General features: G+C 37.7%; 5 protein-coding genes and 1 pseudogene across 6 annotated transcripts; 5 read left to right on the plus strand and 1 right to left on the minus strand.

Moving 5' to 3' along the window:
• The first annotated feature begins 751 nt into the window (after positions 1–751).
• GCK72_022819 lies at positions 752–2,174 on the plus strand (annotated as a pseudogene). Its single transcript has 2 exons — positions 752–855; positions 2,060–2,174. Coding segments are annotated over exons 1-2 (219 nt in total).
• Positions 2,175–5,512: 3,338 nt separating this feature from the next.
• Positions 5,513–5,871, minus strand: GCK72_022820 (uncharacterized protein; the record flags this gene model as incomplete). Its single annotated transcript, XM_003102937.2, has 2 exons — positions 5,513–5,670; positions 5,724–5,871. The coding sequence occupies 2 exons, from the start codon at positions 5,869–5,871 to the stop codon at positions 5,513–5,515; spliced, it is 306 nt and encodes a 101-aa protein (XP_003102985.2).
• On the plus strand, positions 5,553–6,049 carry GCK72_022821 (uncharacterized protein; the record flags this gene model as incomplete). The annotated part of the gene is made up of 2 exons (XM_053735083.1): positions 5,553–5,666; positions 5,801–6,049. 2 exons carry the CDS (start codon positions 5,553–5,555, stop codon positions 6,047–6,049), a joined length of 363 nt encoding a protein of 120 aa, XP_053578649.1.
• A 1,479-nt stretch (positions 6,050–7,528) lies between these two features.
• Positions 7,529–13,366, plus strand: GCK72_022822 (uncharacterized protein; the record flags this gene model as incomplete). Its single annotated transcript, XM_053735084.1, has 6 exons — positions 7,529–7,675; positions 8,360–8,473; positions 8,588–8,725; positions 8,825–8,955; positions 9,377–10,127; positions 13,172–13,366. 6 exons carry the CDS (start codon positions 7,529–7,531, stop codon positions 13,364–13,366), a joined length of 1,476 nt encoding a protein of 491 aa, XP_053578650.1.
• A 4,099-nt stretch (positions 13,367–17,465) lies between these two features.
• Positions 17,466–19,507, plus strand: GCK72_022823 (uncharacterized protein; the record flags this gene model as incomplete). Its single annotated transcript, XM_003102822.2, has 4 exons — positions 17,466–17,612; positions 18,095–18,249; positions 18,386–18,482; positions 19,262–19,507. 4 exons carry the CDS (start codon positions 17,466–17,468, stop codon positions 19,505–19,507), a joined length of 645 nt encoding a protein of 214 aa, XP_003102870.2.
• Positions 19,508–19,679: 172 nt separating this feature from the next.
• GCK72_022824 (uncharacterized protein) lies at positions 19,680–20,694 on the plus strand (the record flags this gene model as incomplete). The annotated part of the gene is made up of 3 exons (XM_053735085.1): positions 19,680–19,799; positions 20,410–20,613; positions 20,668–20,694. The coding sequence occupies 3 exons, from the start codon at positions 19,680–19,682 to the stop codon at positions 20,692–20,694; spliced, it is 351 nt and encodes a 116-aa protein (XP_053578651.1).
• Between the last annotated feature and the right edge of the window lie 368 nt (positions 20,695–21,062).

The raw sequence follows: 21,062 nt of genomic DNA on the forward strand, positions 1-21,062 counted from the left end.
CTGTTATTTTTTTCAGTCGGAGTGAGTGGATTTTAACAAAACCTTCCTTGTCTGACAATTTTCATTTTTGTGATAATTGTGACAGTTTTCCCAAGTATCCATGTTTGAAGAATGTCGTGACCTGATGAAGGTGCTTTTAAGTTTTTTAACATTTTTATTGTTTTTCCAAGTAAAACGTGTAGTATGTATTAAAAATCAAATTGAAAATTATCTCTACAGCTGAATTCCTGAAAGCCTATCGCGCTGCCTGTGGTTGAGCGATTTCTGCAATTTTGGAACTTATGGAATTTTATCCAAAGCTCACAGCGACTATTTTTGTTTGAATTGATATTTTTGCTTTTTTGTTCATCCGAGGAACCCATGAAACCAAATTTTTAGCACTAGACAATAATCATTTTTTGTCCATCTCATCATACGAATTCCTCTCAAAAAAGGTACCACCCTAAGCACCTGGAGTTTATTGTCAAAAACCTTCCACATTAACTTTGAATCTCATTATTATTTCCTCATTTTCCTTCTTTCCTTCTTTCCATTTCTCCCCCTCTTCCTCCTTTTCTTCATCCCCACCCATCGCACACCGCCTCGAGAGCGTCCTTCCATTTCCTCCCGTTTCTTTGCGTCTCTACGGCTTATCGCATCCCTCTCATCTCTATGTACACATTTTCTGCCCTCTTTTGCCAACAGAAGACCGCGTTGCAACCGCGTCGCCCCTGCGAATCTTGGTCTCGGCACGACAAGTGTCAGGTAAACAATGGAAAAATATCGAGTCACTATGGAGGTGTTGAAAGCATTTGCAATTTTCACTAATAAAGACGAAGTTTCTCAAAATAAGAAGGAAGAAGGGAATTTAAAATGGTATGTTTTCTTTTTTTGGCCAGGAACATGCGATGTCAACTAGTGATCAACGTGGAAACTTTTCAATTAGTCGAAATCAAACTTTTTGAGTTAATCGGATGAATAATCTGCTCTGAAAAATTTAAAACCATTTTAGAAATTACTTTTTTAACATGAAAACTGTCATTTGAACAGGACTCGCCTCCAGAAACTCTAGTGACCTTCGATTCTCGTTTTATCGAGTTTTTAAAATGAATTTCTTTATAGAAAACACTCCGTCATGGTTCTGTCAAAAAGGTTCTGTCGAAAGTCCCATATGAAGCGTCTGGAAAATCCCTCTGCATGTTCTGTGAGAAAAAGAGTCTGCTGCAAAACCCGATTTGAAGCGAAAAATGGAGCCGGAGATAATGTGTCGCTTGCTGAAATGTTTTTCCGTTGATGGAGCAAGTCAATCCAAAACAAATGCCAGGTTACAAGATGACCATAATGAAGCCGATGGACTTGAAGACGATTCCATTTTTTTTTTGAGTTTTGTTTTGAGGTGGGTGCGGGCAGATTCTAGGAAAGAGGAGGAGCTCAAAATACTTCTGCCTGCCATGAGTCGACAAAAGGACATCTGGACAGACTGAAGTATAAAAATGAACATTTTTTGAAACGGTAGCCTTTATTTTCGGCAATTCACATATATTTTCTTAGTACCGGGACATCCGAAAATTCGCAAATTCACACAGGCAGACAGATACTTGAAAATTCGGTCACCTGGAAATTGGGACACACAGAGAGACAGACAGACGCGTAACATTCTTGACAAGAGGGAGCAGAGAGTTGGAACTAGATTTTTGAACATCCATATACCTAGACATTTGAACAAACCGATATTTTGTTTTTTCATTTGGTTTTCTAGGTTGACAAATAGAAGTTGTATGGTGAAACCTTACTGAAACAATACCCATCCGGTAATTTGGATGTTTTTCGAACCCCGGACACCCGGATATCCGAAAACAGAAGGACAGACCGTCAATCAGTTGGAAAATTGAACTTTCGGGATCGCAGACTACTTTGTAAAATTTTTTTGTAAAGACAAAACTTTTTTGCAAAAAACCTTGAACCAAGAAATCTAGAACCCTAGAAAATCATGTTTCACAGCTTCTAGGCATCTTGTCTCCCCCCATTTTTCCAAAATTCTATATTCGAAGAATCCAATTCATCACCTCCTTATTTTCAGATACGATTCTCCTGAAGACTTTGCCGAAGACATCAAGCTGGTGTATGCCGATTGCCGTCAATTAAACATTGTCCATTTGGATATCGGTCGTGCCGGAATCAGTCACAAGAAGTGATTTCACAATCGACGGAAAAACAACGTTTACATGTATGAATTGGTAAAAAATAGATAAAAAGGAGCAAGGAAAACAGGCGGCACTTGCTGCAAAAGTCATCAAGTCGGCACTCGAATTAGAAGATCGCGAGGAAAAAAGAACGACGGAGTCTATGCTTCGACTGCCTCTCCGAATGATATGAAGACGTCAGCAGTGTGTTCGGAGAACCATTGTTTCTGCAGTCAAGGGGGATGTCTCCAATCTTACACCGGAGGGAAAGAAGTCATTCAGAAGTTGTCAGGGTGAGTTAGCATTGAAAAAATCAGAAAAAAATCGTGGTCTGGACATCCAGATTTACAGGAAGAGAGTAAAATCGAGAAACACTTTTTATGTCAGCGTCAGTCTTTGTGTTCGTTTGTACAGATGTCCCTTGTCCGGACATCTTGACATATAGACACACAGACAGACGCAGGTATTCACGAATCTGAAAATTTTTATACTGTCAATATGACTGAATCATAAAACTAAAAAATCTAAAATGTGAACATCTGGACATTCGGATGAACAGACACACAGACAGAGAAACATACAAAAGATTTGAAAAATATATCAAAAAGAGACTTTTTGAATTCTGAACTTTTAGAAAAGCATAAAAACAGCGTCTTCGAACATTTTGAAAATTTGAAATCTTGACATCTGAACACTCGGACAGACAGGCAGATAGACATTCTCAAAAACAAAACTGTGCTATGTTTCACAGAACGTGAACAAGGAGTTCGCAAGATTCAACTTCTTAAATTCTCATCGAAAATTCCAGTGGCGTGATGTGAAGCCATCAAAAGTGGAGGATCCGGTTGAGACAATTGGACCTTATGGTGGTCATTAATGACGGAGGAGCTGTTAAATTTCAACGATGTGAGACACTGAGCCACCGACAAGGCCTGGTGACTCCTAAGAAGATTGGCGCGGAGCCAGTAGCCAGAACTTCTTCTCCTAATGCTCCGGGGAACACCCTGCTTCGGAAGTTTACTCCTGGACTTGCTCTGTGTTTTAAGGACAAACGGAGCAGGATGAGTCGATGACACTTCAACAAATGGGTGAACTCATTGGAGAGTTGTTCCAAAAGAAGATGAGAAGCCATCGAGAGTCGAGGAGCCGGATGAGCCACTGGAACATATGGAGCTAGTTGAGTGTGAAGTAAGAGAGAAAGGGAGGCTGAAGACTTGTTGGGGAATTCGGATGAATTTTGTAGCTGAGGTTACTGTAGCCTAGGTTAAGATAAGTGATTGATGCCGAAATCATTGACACCATATATTTTCAGTCCACAAACGTGAAGATTACTGTAGCTTCAATTTCAATTACTGTACGTATTTCTTACAAAACTGATTCCCTGAATATTGAGGATACTGTACTTCCGGTTACTGTAACGGTGACTCACTTTTGTGGAGTCTAAGCTAAAGTAGTATTTTTCCGTGCACGTTCATTGTATTGTCTCTAGGAATTTCGGTGATTGGCGCGTTTAGGTTACAGTAACCGTGATCTAAACTTTTCCCATATTTTCCAGATTTGGTCAAGACAGCGGTGAATGGGTCTCGACCGTGAGAACTTCAGTGAAATGATTGCGTCTATTCCTGGTCGACAAGAAATAACGAGGAATCGAAGACTCCCAAGCTCTCGAATCTTCCGGTTTCGTCGCCCTTACCGGTGAACAGAAAGCCTCGATTCTTGCATTACTCTGTGATGAACTAGTATCCTCTCGTAACGGTGTCACGAGATTGGCAAGAATCTCGAATAAAACCTGATGCTAAAAGAAGAGAAATGGATGAGAGAAAGAAAAGCGAAATTGCTACCAGTGACTTCTAAAAACGAATGGCGCGGCGCCAGTAACCAGCTCGTCTTCTCCAACTTTTTCAAGTAATGCTCAGCTTCGGAGCTTCTCCCAAGATTTGGTCAGTGTGAAGTACTAACGGAGCAATAAGAGAAATGAATGGACTCATTGGATTGGAAAGTTGCTTCAGGGCGCTCAAAATATCAGCCAGAAAATCCACAACACAAATCTCAATATTCAATCTTTTCCCTTTGGAACCGATGGATTCCATCGCAACTACTGGATGTTCGCTCATACGCATACAGTACTCGTCGAGTCTATAGACTCTTTGGGAGAACACAATCTGGCGCGCACTATTCTAGCTGAGGGCTCCTGAAGCTTGCGAAAATGTCGATATTGGTGTGATCGGTTGTAAGAAGGATGTTGTGGATGAGGTTATGTTGCAAAGGAAAAAAAAAGATTAAAAGACTAGGAACCAATATTGGTGGGTTGACAATCAGACATGAAGATAAAAATGTGAATTAAAAACTTGTGGATGTCGTTTTTTCAAGGAGCCAATAGTACCAAACTCAAAATGTAAGTATTTGTTATGGCACCACGAATAACGGAGTTTCGTAGCATAGATCTGTCCTTTTTCTTGGTAATGCCTAAATATCCTTAAGAATAACCGTTTACTTTGGTCCTTAATGTAGATTGAACAGAGAAATTAGCACCACGTTTTCGTAACATGCATTACCGCAATTTTACGGAAAGAAGGGTATCTTGCTGACGAGGCCAGCCCTTCTTTCATTTTGGAAACCTACTTTAGACTTTACTGTCCAAGATTTATGGCCGAAACAGGTGTAGTTGTACTTTCACATAAGATTTGCTTTAGATTCTTCGAAAAATCAATTGATTTCTCTATAAATTCGAAAACTTGATTCAACACAAAGACTGATTTCAAGTATTCTTGATCGAGAAAGCTTGCAATGGGGCAATCTTCCAATAAAATATTAAACAGAACATACTGAGCTTGGTTATTTATAATTTTTATTGCACCGTGAGATATAAAACATGTAAAATATATTACCCATTTTGTTGTGAGATTGAAATACAGGAAGTGAACTAAAAATTAATTTGCTGTAAAATAAAACTGTTCTTTTTTGTGATCCGTGCCCACACCAACTAAGCAAAGAACGGATCGACTAAGTAAGAAAGTAAGTAAGTAAGTAAGTGAATAAGTTTTTTCAAATCTTTTTGTTTCTTGATTGTTTGGTTTGTTCAGTCCAGCTGATCTTGTTCATGGCCCGATGAGGACAGTTCTGAAGATGCTGTTGGATCAGAATCATCAGGATTGTCTATTTCTCAGATATTCAGCTTTGTATCTGAATAAATCTGTTTTTTCTCAACTTTGCATATTTTTTGAAAAAGAAACGACTCGCGTTTCTGTTTTTTTTAACATATTAGGTGTAATATCAAAAGAAATCAACAACTTTGAATAATAAACACTTCATTAAAATGCACGGAATCTCCGGCTAAGTTTCCCAGTGGTTCACAAAGTCAATTTAAAAAAAGTCGAAGAATCCGAAGAGATGTTCGTCATCTTCTCCGCTAATGCCGAGGCCAACCCGATGCCAGAAGAAGAGTTGAAGATTTTGGATGATGACGAGATGGTGGACTTGATGGTGTCAAAGAGAGAAGATTTGGTTCCTGGAAAAAATTGTTCCTTAGAGTACTGTAGTTTGCTGGTTTAATGTACATACCATTATAAGATCCTCCGAGAACCTTATTCATCGAAGCCATCTCAGTTCTCAAGAATTTTTCGAATGGACTAACGTAGGCAGTCTTCTTGACTTCTTTGGCTGCATCAGTCGTCGGTGGAAAGTATTTTGTTGGAACCTCGAAGATCATTGTTGGTGGCCTGTCGATGTCGACTGGATCAATTTGTGACTTCTCTGTTCTCGAGCTCCCATTTTGTACACCTGCTTCCTGGACAATTAACGAGGAGGGTCCCGGGGGCGTTGTCGTTCGGAATTTTATGAGTGTGGGTGTATATTCAACAAAAACTTCTCCGAAACCATTAAAATGATATGATACCGGGGGTAGAAGACAGTATTTTTTGCTTTTGTATAGCATTTGCGGTGAAGATCAAAGTTTTTTGAGTGGGGTGGATTCCAGCCTCCAAATTTCCAGTGAGATGTCATTTTTAGGTGTATTAAATTTAATTATTTTTATGTAAATTTGAACCAGTTCATAAGTTTAGTAAAAATGAGTCAAAGAGGGACAGTTGACTTTATTTGTGTATGAAACGTTCTGCATATTGTATCTTGGGGGAGTCGAGGCAAGAATTCAGGATGCGAATAGTGTGATTCATAACCATCAAATAAATAATATAAATTATGATTTCAAACAGGCACAAAACAAAGAACAATAGTACATTAACAAAAAATGTTTATTTAAAAATCAAAAAACAATTATCGAACAATGACATTGGGGTTTCTTTCTTTTCCGTGCTTTCTCAGTGTTGAAAGAACCATTTTCATGTTATTCAGCACTATATATCAGCTGAAAATGTTTTTTACGCACCTCCTAGACAAAACCCCCGAAAAACTTCTGAAAACAAATAAACTTTGTATTTCCCTCACTGTTTTCTTATACGTGACTCCACAGATCGTCTGAATTCAGATTTTCACTGCAAAATTTCAACTATTCATTTAAATTGCAAAGATATAAATAATAGTAATAAGTACACATACATTTCAAAATTGCCTCGGTTAGATGAGAATCAGAAAAAGTTGAAATGACAGCTGTTATAAGTTTGACCTTTGGTTTGGAGCACTATACGTTTTGATTCATGGTGAAAAGTGCATTATGACATCTGAGGGTATGAATGACATCTCTGCTGTAGACTTTTATTTGAAAGTGCCATAAGCTCAACAGCTAGCTTTGGAAAGGTTCACTTTCAAAATCAGAAATTAATCCAATTGAAATAAAAAAAAATTCTCAGTTTTTGTTTGGATTACTTATTTTTCAATTTTGATTAGTCCGCACATTAATTGTCAAATTATATTCCTAAACAAATGAATACGGTTGTTTTTTAGAGGCTGAAGTAATTTTATCTTTCTACAGTATCCTTTATTTTTCATGTTTCGAAGTTTCCCCCAGCCAATACTTCTTTCTTCAAAAAAAGATGAAGATGCCTGTGAGAAGGCATTGAAAATTTATTCACATTTTTTGTATTGTATCTCTACCATCATTTTCCCACACATTGTATCAATTCGTGGTATGTCTATACCGCAGAACCACCAAAAAGTGACTTTGTTCGTTATCCAAATTTTTTTTTCTCTCTGCCTAATTTCATGATCATTAGTCACATTCCACGTCGATTTGATACCAGTATCTCGCCAATGGTTTTATAATAAAACCTTCATTTTCCTATACCGTCCGCTCCCTCTCCCCGCTCGTTTTGTTTTATGAGGAGTCTGTTCTTTTTCCCTTTTTGTTCTGTTGTTTCTTTCTGTTTGAAAAAAAAGTTTTCTAGATGAATATCCAACACAATCTTGGAAAAATGATGCTCCTTCTGACTTTGGTAGTCTTTATGGCTAAAAGTGCTTCTGCAGCAAATTATATGTTGCGCATGGAGGATTTCGATTTTGACCAGATGGAAATTCCCCACGATAATGTAAGTGGAAAGGATTTTGGAAAAGATATGAAAGTGAGTGAGGTCACACTTCTGGCCGCTAGAAGATGAATTGAGACGTAGAAATGTCGTTAGGGTCGTGGGGGGCGGGGGTAAAACAGATAACTGATAAGGTAATGTGTGATCTCAAAGTATGTTTAGTACTTGATGGTAATAGATTATCTTCTAGGACAATCAAAAACATGTGTCTGAATAAAATTATAGTACGAAAATTAAATATTTAAAGACAACCGATGTTTTTCGGATTTTTTGGTCTAGCATTCTTGAAATCTGATCCTTCTTCTGCTTCCGCTATTTCATTAGAAAAATCTTGAATTTTTTTGATAACGCATTGTTTATTTGATAAAGTTTCAATCCGATCCAATCCAATACAATCCAAAGTGGTTCAGTTTACTTTTCACCGTTACTCCGGCGCGTGTCGGCTCTTTTTTTGCCCGTTTTGCAAACATGATATAAATAGAAGTGACCCATACTACTAAACCATTAGCATCATTAACTATGAACCATCTAAAGCTAAGTGAAAAGGAAACTGAACCACTTAGATTTGGATTAGATGGGATTGGATCGAAACCTTATCAGGTAGATATCGGCAAGCTCTGCGTCAATGACTCATTATAAAAAGTGAAAAAGCGTTATTTTTCCGCTTGCCGGATAAAAAAATGACAAAAAGTGTAATAAAGTGTATATATTTCTATTTAGGAAATTACTCAGAAACGAGTCCCTGAAGAAAATTATGATGATCTCTCTTCAATTTCGTTCATACGACTTCGGGAGAGAACTGACGTCCCTGAACTTCACACCACGCCAAGTGAGGTAAAAATTTCACTTTTTTAAATATATAAATTCGAGATTTTCTGATACATGGACACATTTTCTAAGCAGAATACACTCGATTCAAGTGAAAACTATTACAGATTTATCTTTCAGAACTCGTCTGTTGATTCCCTCACTTTGTCTGTCGACAATGCTGAATCTCCAAATGGAAAATCTGTTCAAGACCACACGCCGTCCATTCCAATCCAGCGCACATCCGTCGTCGTTGAGCAAAAGAAAATGGATTTCCAGGTTAGTAAAAATTCACAGATGAGGTGTAAAAATGACTATACACAGTATGAAAACTGTTTTCTTTGCCGAGTCGCTCTAAAAAAAGATTTCTACTTTCAGATTCATTCTACCACCATGGCTCCTGTCTCTGTCACTCGAAGATGGTTGCCCTTCCCAACGACATCGAGACGTCTTCTCACTACAAGAGGAGTCATCTTCAATCGCCGATCAGTGAAGTTCGAATGTGTGAGGTACGAGTTGCATTAATAACTAACTGAAGGTTTATGGGGGTTCATGGCTCGCCACGAAGGCAACATCTAGTAGAACTTTCCTGCTATTTGTTATTCTTTCATAACCTTTGTCGTTTCACACCATAAAGAAGGAAGCGACATTACGAAATGCGTTATTCGTTAATTTTTATTGGGTGGTGTGTTCTTTGAAGGGGGTACTATAGTGTGATGAAGAGAATTCGGGAAGATAAAAAGGTTCAAAAACCCATATACCGTAAAAACTGTATTATATGTAGGCGCCGCCTCTATTTTCCAACCCCTTTTGAAAGTGTACAGGGGCGCTACTATTACAGTTTTATGCTAACTGAAAAACTCGGTAACTGGATTAACTTTAAGTTGAGGTTATATCAGTGTTAATTATATTTTGATGTTATGTTTTTAGGGGAGTCGTATGCGAAATGAAGTTCACACCGGAGAACTCCAACATAAAACAACGGATGTCAATGCCCTTGTTTTATGGAGTCAACGAATCGGAAGTCTTCATGGTGGCTGGAAAACGTAACACGCTCGTCGGTGTTCCAATGGTTGTGGGGGTGCACGACTTCTTGCTCCACTTCCGAGGAGTTCAGACCAACTTCTCGGTCACAGTCAAGGAATCGCCACCCCACAACCACGTTTTCCAGATGGTACTCTATCATCCGACAGAGTACCAGATCATGGGGTTCCTCAACACCAGAACGGTGTTTATGAACTTCCTGGCCAACGCACTCAATGCACCAGTCGAAATCTTCACTCTACTTTCCGTTGGAACAACGGCGAGAAACCGGACGGAGGTCAAATTCTTTGTGAACAGCCTGGATGCCAATCAATGTGAAAATAGAACGCTCGTGGAGCTTCTGAAAAAGTTCAATTCTGATGAAGTATTTCAAAGAATGGTCCCTGACTTCCACATATACAGAGTGTATCTCGGAGGACTGGAAGACTGTCTTCAATACTTTGGACCGGTCAAGTCGGCACTCCGCTCGGAGCCTCAAACTCAAAAGTCTACGGAAGTTTTCGTTTTGATTGTCAGTGTCATCATCGTTATCGCCGTCCTGACAATTGGTGTATGGATGTACAAGACGAAAGAACCCAGGTCCTCCGGTTCTCCAGATCGAAAACGTCTGTTGGTAAACAGGAATGCTCATGAACAGGTAAATTTTCACTTGAAAGTATTTTGTATGTCGGAAAATAGAAGTTTCTTGCAGATAGAACTTAATGTGTTGGCCTGAAGTGAAGTTCATCGCAACACTGCCTGTATTATTTTATGACCCCACACAAATTTAATTTGAAATTCAGCTTTATCTTTTTTTTGTTTCCTTTTCTCGTTTACGGTATCTCTTCTTCTAATATCTTCTAGGTTTTCTGGGTTCCTATTATTTTTTGTAATTTAATGTAATTGTAATTAATTTTTGTTTTTTGTAATTTAATGTGATTTTTATATGAAATGTCCCTTAAAATTTCCATATTGTGAAAGTAAAAAAAAAGTATAGATCATATCTAATACCTGGAGAAGAATCAAACATTGAAATGGCTTTTTATGTCGTTTCATTTCAATTGCTTTGCATATTCCACGATGGATGTTTTATCACTCTTTTCATTCTTTCTCTTTTTTTTCTTTTCCTTCATTTTTTAGGTTTTTTCTTTATTGATCAATTGTTTGCAAGGGTAGAAAGTTGATCACTATGCTTATGCTTTCCTGTTTTATGATCACTGCTTGCATGGAAAAATTGGACATGAAACTCGACGAGAAGGAACAACTCCTAGAAACTGACACCAAAATGGTGAATTTTACCAAAAAACCGGTGTGTTGGTTTTTCAGAATGATAATTTTAGATTTTGAAGTCTGTTTGTCTTTTGCCAGATTTTGAACCTTCTTTTATTGCTAGGTTCAGACCAATACCATACTACTACACCTTTTGACCTTCAGTTTTTCAGTTTCTCTTTGATTTTTAAATACATATTTTTCATTAATTCAACGTAATTTAAAATTTTAGGATACTAATCACTATAGAGCTGTTACACAATAGAGAGTCATTTTAAAGGTAAGCCTCTACAAAACCTCTCTTATCTTTATTCTCCGCCATCCTTCAAACCTATTTTTCTGACTGCCCTTTTAACACATTTTGTCTTTTTTTTTTGATCAACTCCAATTTTGTGAACACATTTTTCGAAATTTTCATCCTGATGTTGTGGATTGTATTCATGTTCCACCTGGTTCAGACTGGCACTGGATTATCTTCCCTTCTGACTTCCAATGTCTGCCATCTTTTTTTTTTCCAACTCCAACTTCATTTAGTTCAGTTTTCTTTCCTCCATACCGAACACCACATTTTCTTTCCACTCGTCAGTTAGATGTTTACCGAGTACCAGACAAGAAACGTGTCGCATCTAAAACGTGGGAATAAAGTCAAATGATTGGTTTCTGCTCTTTTCGAATACGGTTTTTTGATTTTCGATCTTTTTTCGTAAACCAGGAGGTCCAAGATGAGTGAAAAAATGCTGACTCGTCTATAAAATATTGGAAAGTACTACTTGGTAGGGTCGGCTGGGTTTTATCCGTTTTGAAACCATTTTTCTTTGTTTCTACTTTTTGAGATTTTCTGAAACATTCTAGTGGCTTGATTTTCAGTACAATGTATTCATTTTACATTTAATAACCTATGAACATTTTTAAACTCAAAATTCCACTCTTCCTTTATTTATTTCATAATTATTGTAATATTCCAACGGCATGTCTCCTGTCTCTCCACCTCTTTCTCTTACTGAACTTCAGATAGTTACCCCTCTCCATCCCACATATGTTTTCCCCCTCTCTTTCTCTCTTCCTTGTTCTGTGGCTTTTTTCGTTCGATTACTCACATTTCCCTTCATTTTTTTTCTTTTTGATTCTGATTATCGATCATTCAGTGCACTTTTCTCCGGACAATGCTCATTTTTCCAGAAGTACATCTCTTTCGGCGCCCTCGTTGCTTTCTGATCAGTGCCAGTCCGTCAGAAAAGATATAAAATCCACGACATGACGCCAACCACAGAGGTGAGTGGATTATTTTTGTAGTTGTCGGGATTTTTGGGCGGAGAGTAAGATAATGCGAGACACTGGACTTTGAATCTGCTGTCCGCTTTTTACATTGGGACAAGGACATTAATTTTGTGGAAGAACCGCCATCGTTCAATGCGGTTGGACTAAACCGCCGCCTTTTTGATTATAGAAAATGGTTAAACTGACATGGAGACCGGGGTGGGCACCGCAGTGACCGAGACGCCCGCTTGGCTGCGGGTGCGAGTGCAATGAACATACAGAAATAAATGCGAGTGACGTGTGGCATGCATTATTTCTGGCGAATATACCATTTTTGTACTTGATAGGTTTCTAAGAGGAGAGTGAAAGGTGAACTTCAAATACATTGGGAGGTTTTTGTTAACTAATGGTTTCTGGTTGACTGTAAAAGTCCACCTATCCATATTTTAAATGGGTGAGTCAATAGAACACTGCGGCAATCATTGTTTACTGCCGATTGGATGTTAATGGGGACATGCCGATGGTGGACTTGCTAGTGTGCTTTCTTTTTGGAGCTAGTGTGGAAACTAACACGGTGGCCGTCCCGACTGTGATTGACGCTTTCTTATGAGTGGCTGCGGCTAAAAAAACCCACTAAAAGTATGCTAATGGTGTACATAATGTACATCCCAACTAATACTGCTGTAAAATATAGAAGAATAACCACAGTAAGGGTTTTAGAGTATTTCTTTCAAGATACTGCTTTGAACTTATATCTCTGGGTGAGCCTCTTTCACATGTTTACGATATTTTTGTAGTTGAAATGTTTTTATGGAGAGTGTCAGATGTTTTTTATAGAGAGACCGGAAGTTTGAACTACATGTGTATTTTCTTGACCTTTCTAGACCAATTCTTCGCCAATCATTATTTACCGCCGGCAATGTTTTGGTGAGATCAAACGGCTGGTGACTTTGTGGGCGTGCTTTTGATAAAAGCGAATGCTAAAATATTGAGGCCAAGGAAAACAATCCCGCCGCGCGACGACTACTGGGACTAGGCCGCAACAGTAATCGACTAACCCAAATAGCTGCGAATGACGTCATGGTTGTCCTCTTACCAATAGGGAAGCGTCGATGAGTAGCAAGAATTTGAAACATCTGTATGGCAAGCATCTTTCCACATCTTCTTTTCTTACAGACGTCCGAGACTCCATTCAATCTCCAAAACTGGGGATTGTTCGGCCCCGCAACAGTGTTGGCGGCGCTCATTGGTGTTTTTGTGGCTATGATGGTCTTCATGGCAATCTGCTGGTGTTTGAATGAGAGTGATAAGGCTCCGAACCAGGTCAAAGAGGCGGAGGAAGGTCCGGAAGTCATGGAGACTGAGCTTTGATTTTTAAAAATATTTTTTTAATTGAATTTCTACTGATTCTCTCTCTATTTGATAAATGACCAAATAAAAACTTTCTAAATATTTGTTACAATTTTTAAACAAAAATTCGCTATCAGTTCTAAACTGCACTTATATCTCAAATTATTGTTTGTGTATTATTTACTTGCTTCCCTTCCTACCATCCCTTTGTGAGTTCAATCAAAATATTACAGAATGAAATACATATTCATTATTTTGATGACGATCATTGCTGCAGAGGCAAGTATTAAATCTGGAATCGTGGTGAGAACGAAATCGTTCGAACCAGTAACAACAGGAGTGAAACATTTAAGGGTGAGTGAATGAAAAAGGGAAAGATTTGTGGGAGGGATAAAATGCAAAAAAAGCTTTTTCCGGTTTTTAGCAACTAAAATAAATCAATTTTCAGAAAACTGAAAAAGGCTACGAGGGAAAAGCAATATTTGGTATAACATTTATTTTTTTCATCTACCACACGAATTGGGCCATGCTATTAGTTCGCCAACCACGCTTCCATTAAAGATGAGCTGATGGAGTCTAATAAGCACGCATATTAACGATTGTATCGAAAATAAATTAGATTTTTTAGAACTGTTTCTGATATCATTTTTCAATTGGTGCACACCCAATGTTTGTTACCTTTCCAATGTTCTAATTATTAGCGGGAAACTAATATTTCAGAATGGAACTCATCGTTTTCGTGGTTGTTGCTGTCGTGTTGGTCTTCTCTAGTATTGGAACAAAACAAATTGAAATTAATACTGAGCTGAGGTAAGAGGATTTTTGGTTCGGGATATTTAAGATTCGGGATTCAGGATTCAGGATGACTACTATTGAAATTGGGAAGCACGATTCAAAATTCAAAAAAAAACAGATTCAGGGCTCCAGACTTTCACTGTTACCTTTCATTCTGTAGTGATAACCTTGCATTCAAAGTTCTGAGCTCTTGACTTGACTTATTGGGTTCCCACTTCTAGATTTCCAAGCTGATTGCAGACTGCTGCCGCCAACTCGGCTCTGTGAAGTCAGGCCGTAAACTCTGCCAAAACAACACACGTTGTCTTTATGGTCAGCATTATTTTCTGGTTCTGCAAAATTCAATACTCTTCTACTCCTAATTACAAAAGTCTTGAATCCCTAGCATCCACCATAATATCTCACCCCGTAATCATTCAGACTAGAATACAAATTGACTATTTCCCCAAACATTTTTACTTTAGTTTTATTGCCGCTGTACTGGAAAAGCAGCAGTGAACAAAAAACTTTCAATGTTCCCAAATCTAAGGTGCATTACTAATTTTTTAGAACCTGGCCTGCTAAAACTCTTGTTCATCAGTCTAGACCACCACCACTTCTTCTATTTTGTCTATTTAGACTCGGCCTACAATAAACCGATATCATCTTGTCTAATTTATCTTTTGTTTAAACCCACCGTCTTCATTTTTCGTTTATTAAGCTCTCCACTTTCTTCTGATTGCCCTTTAAATTTTGTGAGTGTGACACTCTTTTCTGATTGAAACTCTAATTTATGAGAGTACATTTTCTCTTTTTCAATTTTTCTACTCGATGTTGTGAATTGTATTTGGTATGCCTGGTTCTAACTAGCACAGGATTATCTTTCCTTCTGACTGTCTCATTCTGCCTACATTTTCGGGCTCCAATAGTTTTATTCCTCCTTTCCTCTCACAAGGGAACCTTTTTCATACACCGGTTGGGAATTTGCTGAAACTTGGCACACATATACTTTCGAATGTTCTCAATAGAATGGCGTTGTCCGAATTTGCAGAGTTCTTCTCATTGGCTAGAAACCTCGATCTGAAAATTGTGGAAATCCAAGCCTCATTTTGTTCACGCGGCATCCCTCTCTTAACTTTCCTTTTCTCATAAGAAAAAACAGCGAAAATGGCGCAGTGGTAGTGAGGGGGTGCGGTGTTGGGGAGGTGGTGGGTACGATTTCTCGTCCACCTCTTGATGGTCGGAAAGCGAAAAAATACTAGAATAAAAAGGTTTCGTTTTTTTGTCATAACTGCTTCCTGAACTCACAATCATCGATTTTCGACGATTCAAAATCCAAAAAATATATTGTAAGTCAATCAGAAGCTCTTTAAAATTGAAATGCGAAAATACAAAAAAATAATTTCGAAGAGAGGAATCGTACCCACCACCTCCCCAACACCGCACCCCCTCACTACCACTGCGCTGTTTTTTCTAATGAGAAAAGGAAAGTTAAGAGAGGGATGCCGCGTGAACAAAATGAGGCTTGGATTTCCAGAATTTTCAGATCGAGTTTTCTAACCAATGAGAAGAACTCTGCAAATTCGGACTACGCCATTCAATTGAGAACATTCGAAAGTATATGTGTGTCAAGTTTCAGCAAATTCCCAACCGGTGTATGAAAAAGGTTCTCTTGTCAGGGACATTTTTTTGCTTGATAACTTTTTTTTCGAGAGATGTTTGTCAAAAAAAACATGTCGGTATTGGCATACTAAACCTGGGAAAACCGAAAAACTGATCACCTTTACTTTTCAAGAAAAAGTGCTCATATTTCCTTCCTAATGTTGTTAAATGCACTATTCTTTTGCAGATTCCAACTAGTGCCGAATTCTATTCCATTCTGGCATCATCTCTATGTTATTCATTTTAACAGCATAGAAGCTCCAGTAGCTCATTCCAAATAAAAACTCCGACTCACCAACTTACCATCCCAGCTTTTGTCGTTTTTGTTTTTTTTGTATTCCTCCTATATATTTTTCTCTCTATTGAAAGCCATCAGTACAATATGGCTTTTCATTTTCTGCCACTGTTTCTTTCCAAAATTTTGTATTTCTGTTTTTTATTCAACAGTTCGGATTGAATTTCTCATGTTTTCTGAACTTTTTGTTTTCCGTACTATAATTCTATTGTGACGAGTTTCATCTTCTAATCAGTGACAGTCACCACGGCTACAAACAACCCGCCATGACGCAAGTTCCAAAGGGCAATGAGATAAGAATATTTTTTGTAATGATTATATTCTTGGATTTTATGAACCTAGGATCTAAAAAAATTTTATACGCCTAGGCAGGTAGGCATGAAAAATCGTTGACACTTGTAGAAAACCAAAAAAAATAAATGAGACTCCTTTAGTATCATAACTTTTCCGACAACAGTTGTCTGGACGGATGTTCGTTATATGATACTTGTCACTATTTTTTGTTAATGAACAAAGAAAAGACTCCAGAAGAGAACCAGGAGATTGAGTTTATTGAGGTTCATGTGAAGGAGAATGGAAGACCTGTTATGGGAACACTTTTGTGATCATACAATCGGTTAAAATGTTCGAATTTTTATGTTGACAATCTGCAATTCAATAAAAACTCTGGTTGAATGATTATCTGTTAGATTGTTGATTTGATTTAGAAAACAGTTTTTCAAACTAATTTCCAATGTCTCACATTTTCGTTTTTTTTGAATTCTGTTTATGTTGCGCTTTAAAATTTCACGTTTAATTTTTTTCTGTTCAAGATTTTTCGGTGTAGCGCAGCCTTGCAGCGTTGGTCTAGATGTGGTCACCATCTGAAAAATAATCTGAAGGTATCGCATTGGAAAGAAAAATTGTTGTAACTTTGCCAACGGCTGCGATGAATTCACAACAGATGAGGAGAGTTTTAGACGCCGAAGGGTTTGAATTTTTCTAGGAATCCGTCGCTCCTTTCCTCATCTAGAAATGGAACCAACTCGAACCAGTTGTGTTGCTAAATGCAGTAGTCATGATTGTTGTTCTTTATATGATCTTTATAACGATTCACTGATGTTTGACAGAGAAAGAGAACATTTGAAATCAGTGCCAAGAAATGGAATTGCCGGAGGACCATGAGAGCGAAGAGGAACATGAGTTCATAGAGACAGCCATTCAAGCATTCAGTTGGTTTGATTACTCGAGTTATTAGTTGAATAAAACTATTTTACTATTTTGCTATAGCTTTTCTGCTATGTTTACAATACGAATCAGTTGTCTGACTGTGTTCTCATATTTTCAATTTTTCTTCATTTTTGCTTAATTTTTTCTAACTTAATTTTCAAAACAACAGTTTTTTACAGAATGCACTTTCTGTCGTGTTTTGTAGCTGTCGTCGCAATCTGGGTGTGGCTCCCATCGGAAGGAGACTCCGCACGAGAATCTGCAAGCATCGCGTTGAAAGTCAAATCTGTTCAACCTCTCACAACCAGCGAAATGGGAAAAGTAGAGGTGAGTGGGGGAGCAGAAGACAGAGAAAGTCTAATTGGGGGGGGGGGGGGGGGGGAGGGTTTAAAAACTGGATGAGAGGTTAGCACATCTACATCCGGATTTTCTAAATTGAGGATGTCGAAAGTTTATTGAAAAATCAATCACCAAAGGCTAGCACTTTGCTGATCGATGAGAAAGAAAAAAAACCAAATTTTATTGGCACTAAATAAAACTGTATTAGATTCGCTATATTTTTCAACCGCCTCTCAGAAAAATGTTGTGGTTTCAGAAATTCATTAAAGTCGAACGAAAAAAAACTATTTTGAGAATTCTATTTGTTGATCTAGAGGTAACTATTTACGCTGCTTCTAATCAGAACCAAGAAAATTCACTGGGATAATCATATTCATGAATCCTGAGCAGAGATGGATGTCGTTCTATTACAGGTGTCGTTCTATTAAAGGTGTCGCTCCAATACAGTTTTTACGGTAACTCATTTTCAGAAAACGGGCTTCATTCTCATTGACTACCGCGATGATTTGAGACTCTTCAACGTGGGATTTTTGGTGATAGCTGCATCAACTCTTATTCTCTTACTTGTTGCTCTTTTGAATATTGAATATATTGGCGGGGAACTCGAGCAACCATTATTGGCCCTGTTATATCTCTTTGAAATATAAAAGTTGTTTTCGTTTTGCCGGTCAAATTTTCTATTTTTCGAAATTGGTTCACAGTCAGTTTTCACTATCTCGACTCTTTTATGATGTCTTTTTCTAGTCTCAATTTTTTTTCAGAATGAAAGTTTCATTCTTCACCATCGCTCTTTTCCTTTTTTCCTCAACAGTCGAGGCCAGACCTGTCGTGGTCGCCAATCTCTACGGAAATACAGATGTGAGTAATACTATTAAAAGGGGACACCACTATTTCAACATTTCAGATCTTTTAATATGAATAGATTCAGAAAGCCAGGGAGAAAAAAAATTATCTTATAGCCATATCCGAAAATGTTTGAAGTGAGTTCATCAAAGTGCCTAAAATCGCTTCTCGTCGTGCAGTTTTCCAGCGCAATTTAGTAGAAACTTCTCTCGTCCTGCACGTGAAAGGAATATTTACAAAAAAAATTTCAAAAAACAAATAGAAAATTGAACATTCGCGTGCAGACGAGGAGAATTTCTACTGAATTGTGCTGAAAAACTACTCTACGAGGAGCTATTTTTAACAATTTGATATCTCATAACTTGCTTCACAATATATTTCAGACCTACCTCCGAGACGATTTTCTCTTTCCCTAGCTTTCTGAAACGAGTCGTACAAAAAAATCTTAAAGTTTAGAATAGTGGTGTCCCGCATAAAAAAAAACATATGAAGCAATTATTTCTCAATTTTCAATAACATCTGATATAAATACCTATTAGACTTATGAGGACCTCCCATTTGGACTTTTCATTTTGCCACAAGCCAATCATTCTATTTTGACATCATTCGCCATTCTCCGAAAAACCAGCGAAACAGAAGTATGTGAGATTTTGGGCAGTTTTTTTTGGTTTTTTCTGAGATTTCATTCTTTCAGTCTAAGCTAATGAGTTAACTGAGCATACCTATAATATTCCTACGCTTTCCGGGAGTAATCAAGAACTCAAGAAAATTTTCAAATCGTAATTCTTTTCCAGGCCGGCATGATTCATGTTCCTCAAAAACGTGCCAATCGCCTTGTACTTGATGTGACATTAGCTCTTCTGCTCAGTTATTTTGGGCTCACTGTCGGTGGAATCATTTTCTGTTGTTGTTGGAGAAAAGAAGTTGTTGACACATACAAGTCCCTAGATGACGGAACTTCCACAACCGATCCAGAAACTCCAATCGGCTCTTTTTTAAATTCAACACAAGTTGTCACCACTAGTCGTTTCTATTATTGATATACCAGCATCAAAGTAAATTGAGTTGAATAAATACATTTGTTGCATTTAATTTTTTTTTCAAATCAAAATGTGCGTTGTGGTTTAAACCTATAATTATTATTTTACCATTATCTCTTCTTTTCGTTCTCTTCCATTTAATTTTATTGAATACACATTCAGCTCTATTCCGATGAAGCTGCTCACCACTGGTTTGATAATTCTGGTTTTATTTACGGTAGTTGCAAGTTATGTCATCGTCTCCAACAAGTTTGTTACTACCAATGGATCCATTGCCTTGCCAAACAATGAGGTGAAAAACTAGTTTTGAGCTGCAGAAACTGATCTTGTAGTAAATAGGTATTCTGACTAGGGGAAGAACGAGAATCGAGATGGAATTGTGGGTCAAGACTTTTATGATTGCATTGAAAATTGACTGGAATTTCCAAGAGCATTTTCAAATATTGCCGAACGCATATAGGAATAGAAAAAATTGAGTTTAAAGTTCGAACTCTGGCCTCGATTCTTAACCACAGAAATTGTTGGAACAAAGGGTAAGGATTAAAAATAGAAAAAAACTATATCGTCCAGAAGAAACGAACCATGAGCTCTTGCCCCCAAACCAACTTCTTACCCTCTTGACCAAGCAATCGTTGAAAAGTATGAATTATCTGTTAATTGAGGAAAGTTGTTCCCCCTTACCCACTATTAGATGGTTAAGAACCGAGGTCAGAGCTTGATCTTTGAGTATGATTTTCGCCATTCCTGGATGGGTTCAGTCTCTTTTGAAAATAGTATTAGAAATTCCAGCCGATTTTTTTCTAAGCATATGTTTTCCAAACGGTCTCAGGCGATAACTCCACCTAAACTTGGGATTCTATCTCAGCGAGTAACCGAAACATTGAATTGATTTCCTATTTCAGACCTCATTGACCTCCAACGGCAGTCGCTATCGCACCTCTCCGGATTACTCGACAATAAGTATTGCATTCTTATTTGTCATGGCAACGGTGATTTGGGGAACAGTCATGATTTCTATGCTAGTTTACAAATACTACGACAAGGAGTTACCAGAAAAAGTGATGTCAATTATGATACTCCAGGAGTTGAAGAAGGGTGACGATATGGTGAGTTGAAAGTCATCGTACTTATTCAAACATTAATGACCGAAAGTTCTGTAGGAAACTGACGAAGAAGACATGGCGTAAGACGGAGCGGAAGGGGAAATTCGTTGGCCTATAAATTCAAACTTAACCAGAAATTGCTCACCTATTCTCGTATCGTGTCCACAACAGTATGTGCTTCAATAAACAAATTTAACGAATTCCTGTTTTTTTTTCTCAAAAATTTTCAAAACTTGTTTATAAAATATATTTTACTGGAAAAATTCAAAATCTTCAATACATATTCCCTTGTTTACTGAAATTTATAAAATGGTGAGTTTTACCGAAAATGAAGAAGTGAAAAGAAAGATTATTTTAAAATTGAAGTTATTTGAAAAAAAAAGAGTTGTTTAAGGAATTGTAAACAAAAATACGAAGAAAGAATTGCAAATTATTGAGGGGTAGGCGGTTTA

Source organism: Caenorhabditis remanei, chromosome X (genome assembly GCF_010183535.1).
Source record: "Caenorhabditis remanei strain PX506 chromosome X, whole genome shotgun sequence".
NCBI lineage: Eukaryota > Metazoa > Nematoda > Chromadorea > Rhabditida > Rhabditidae > Caenorhabditis > Caenorhabditis remanei.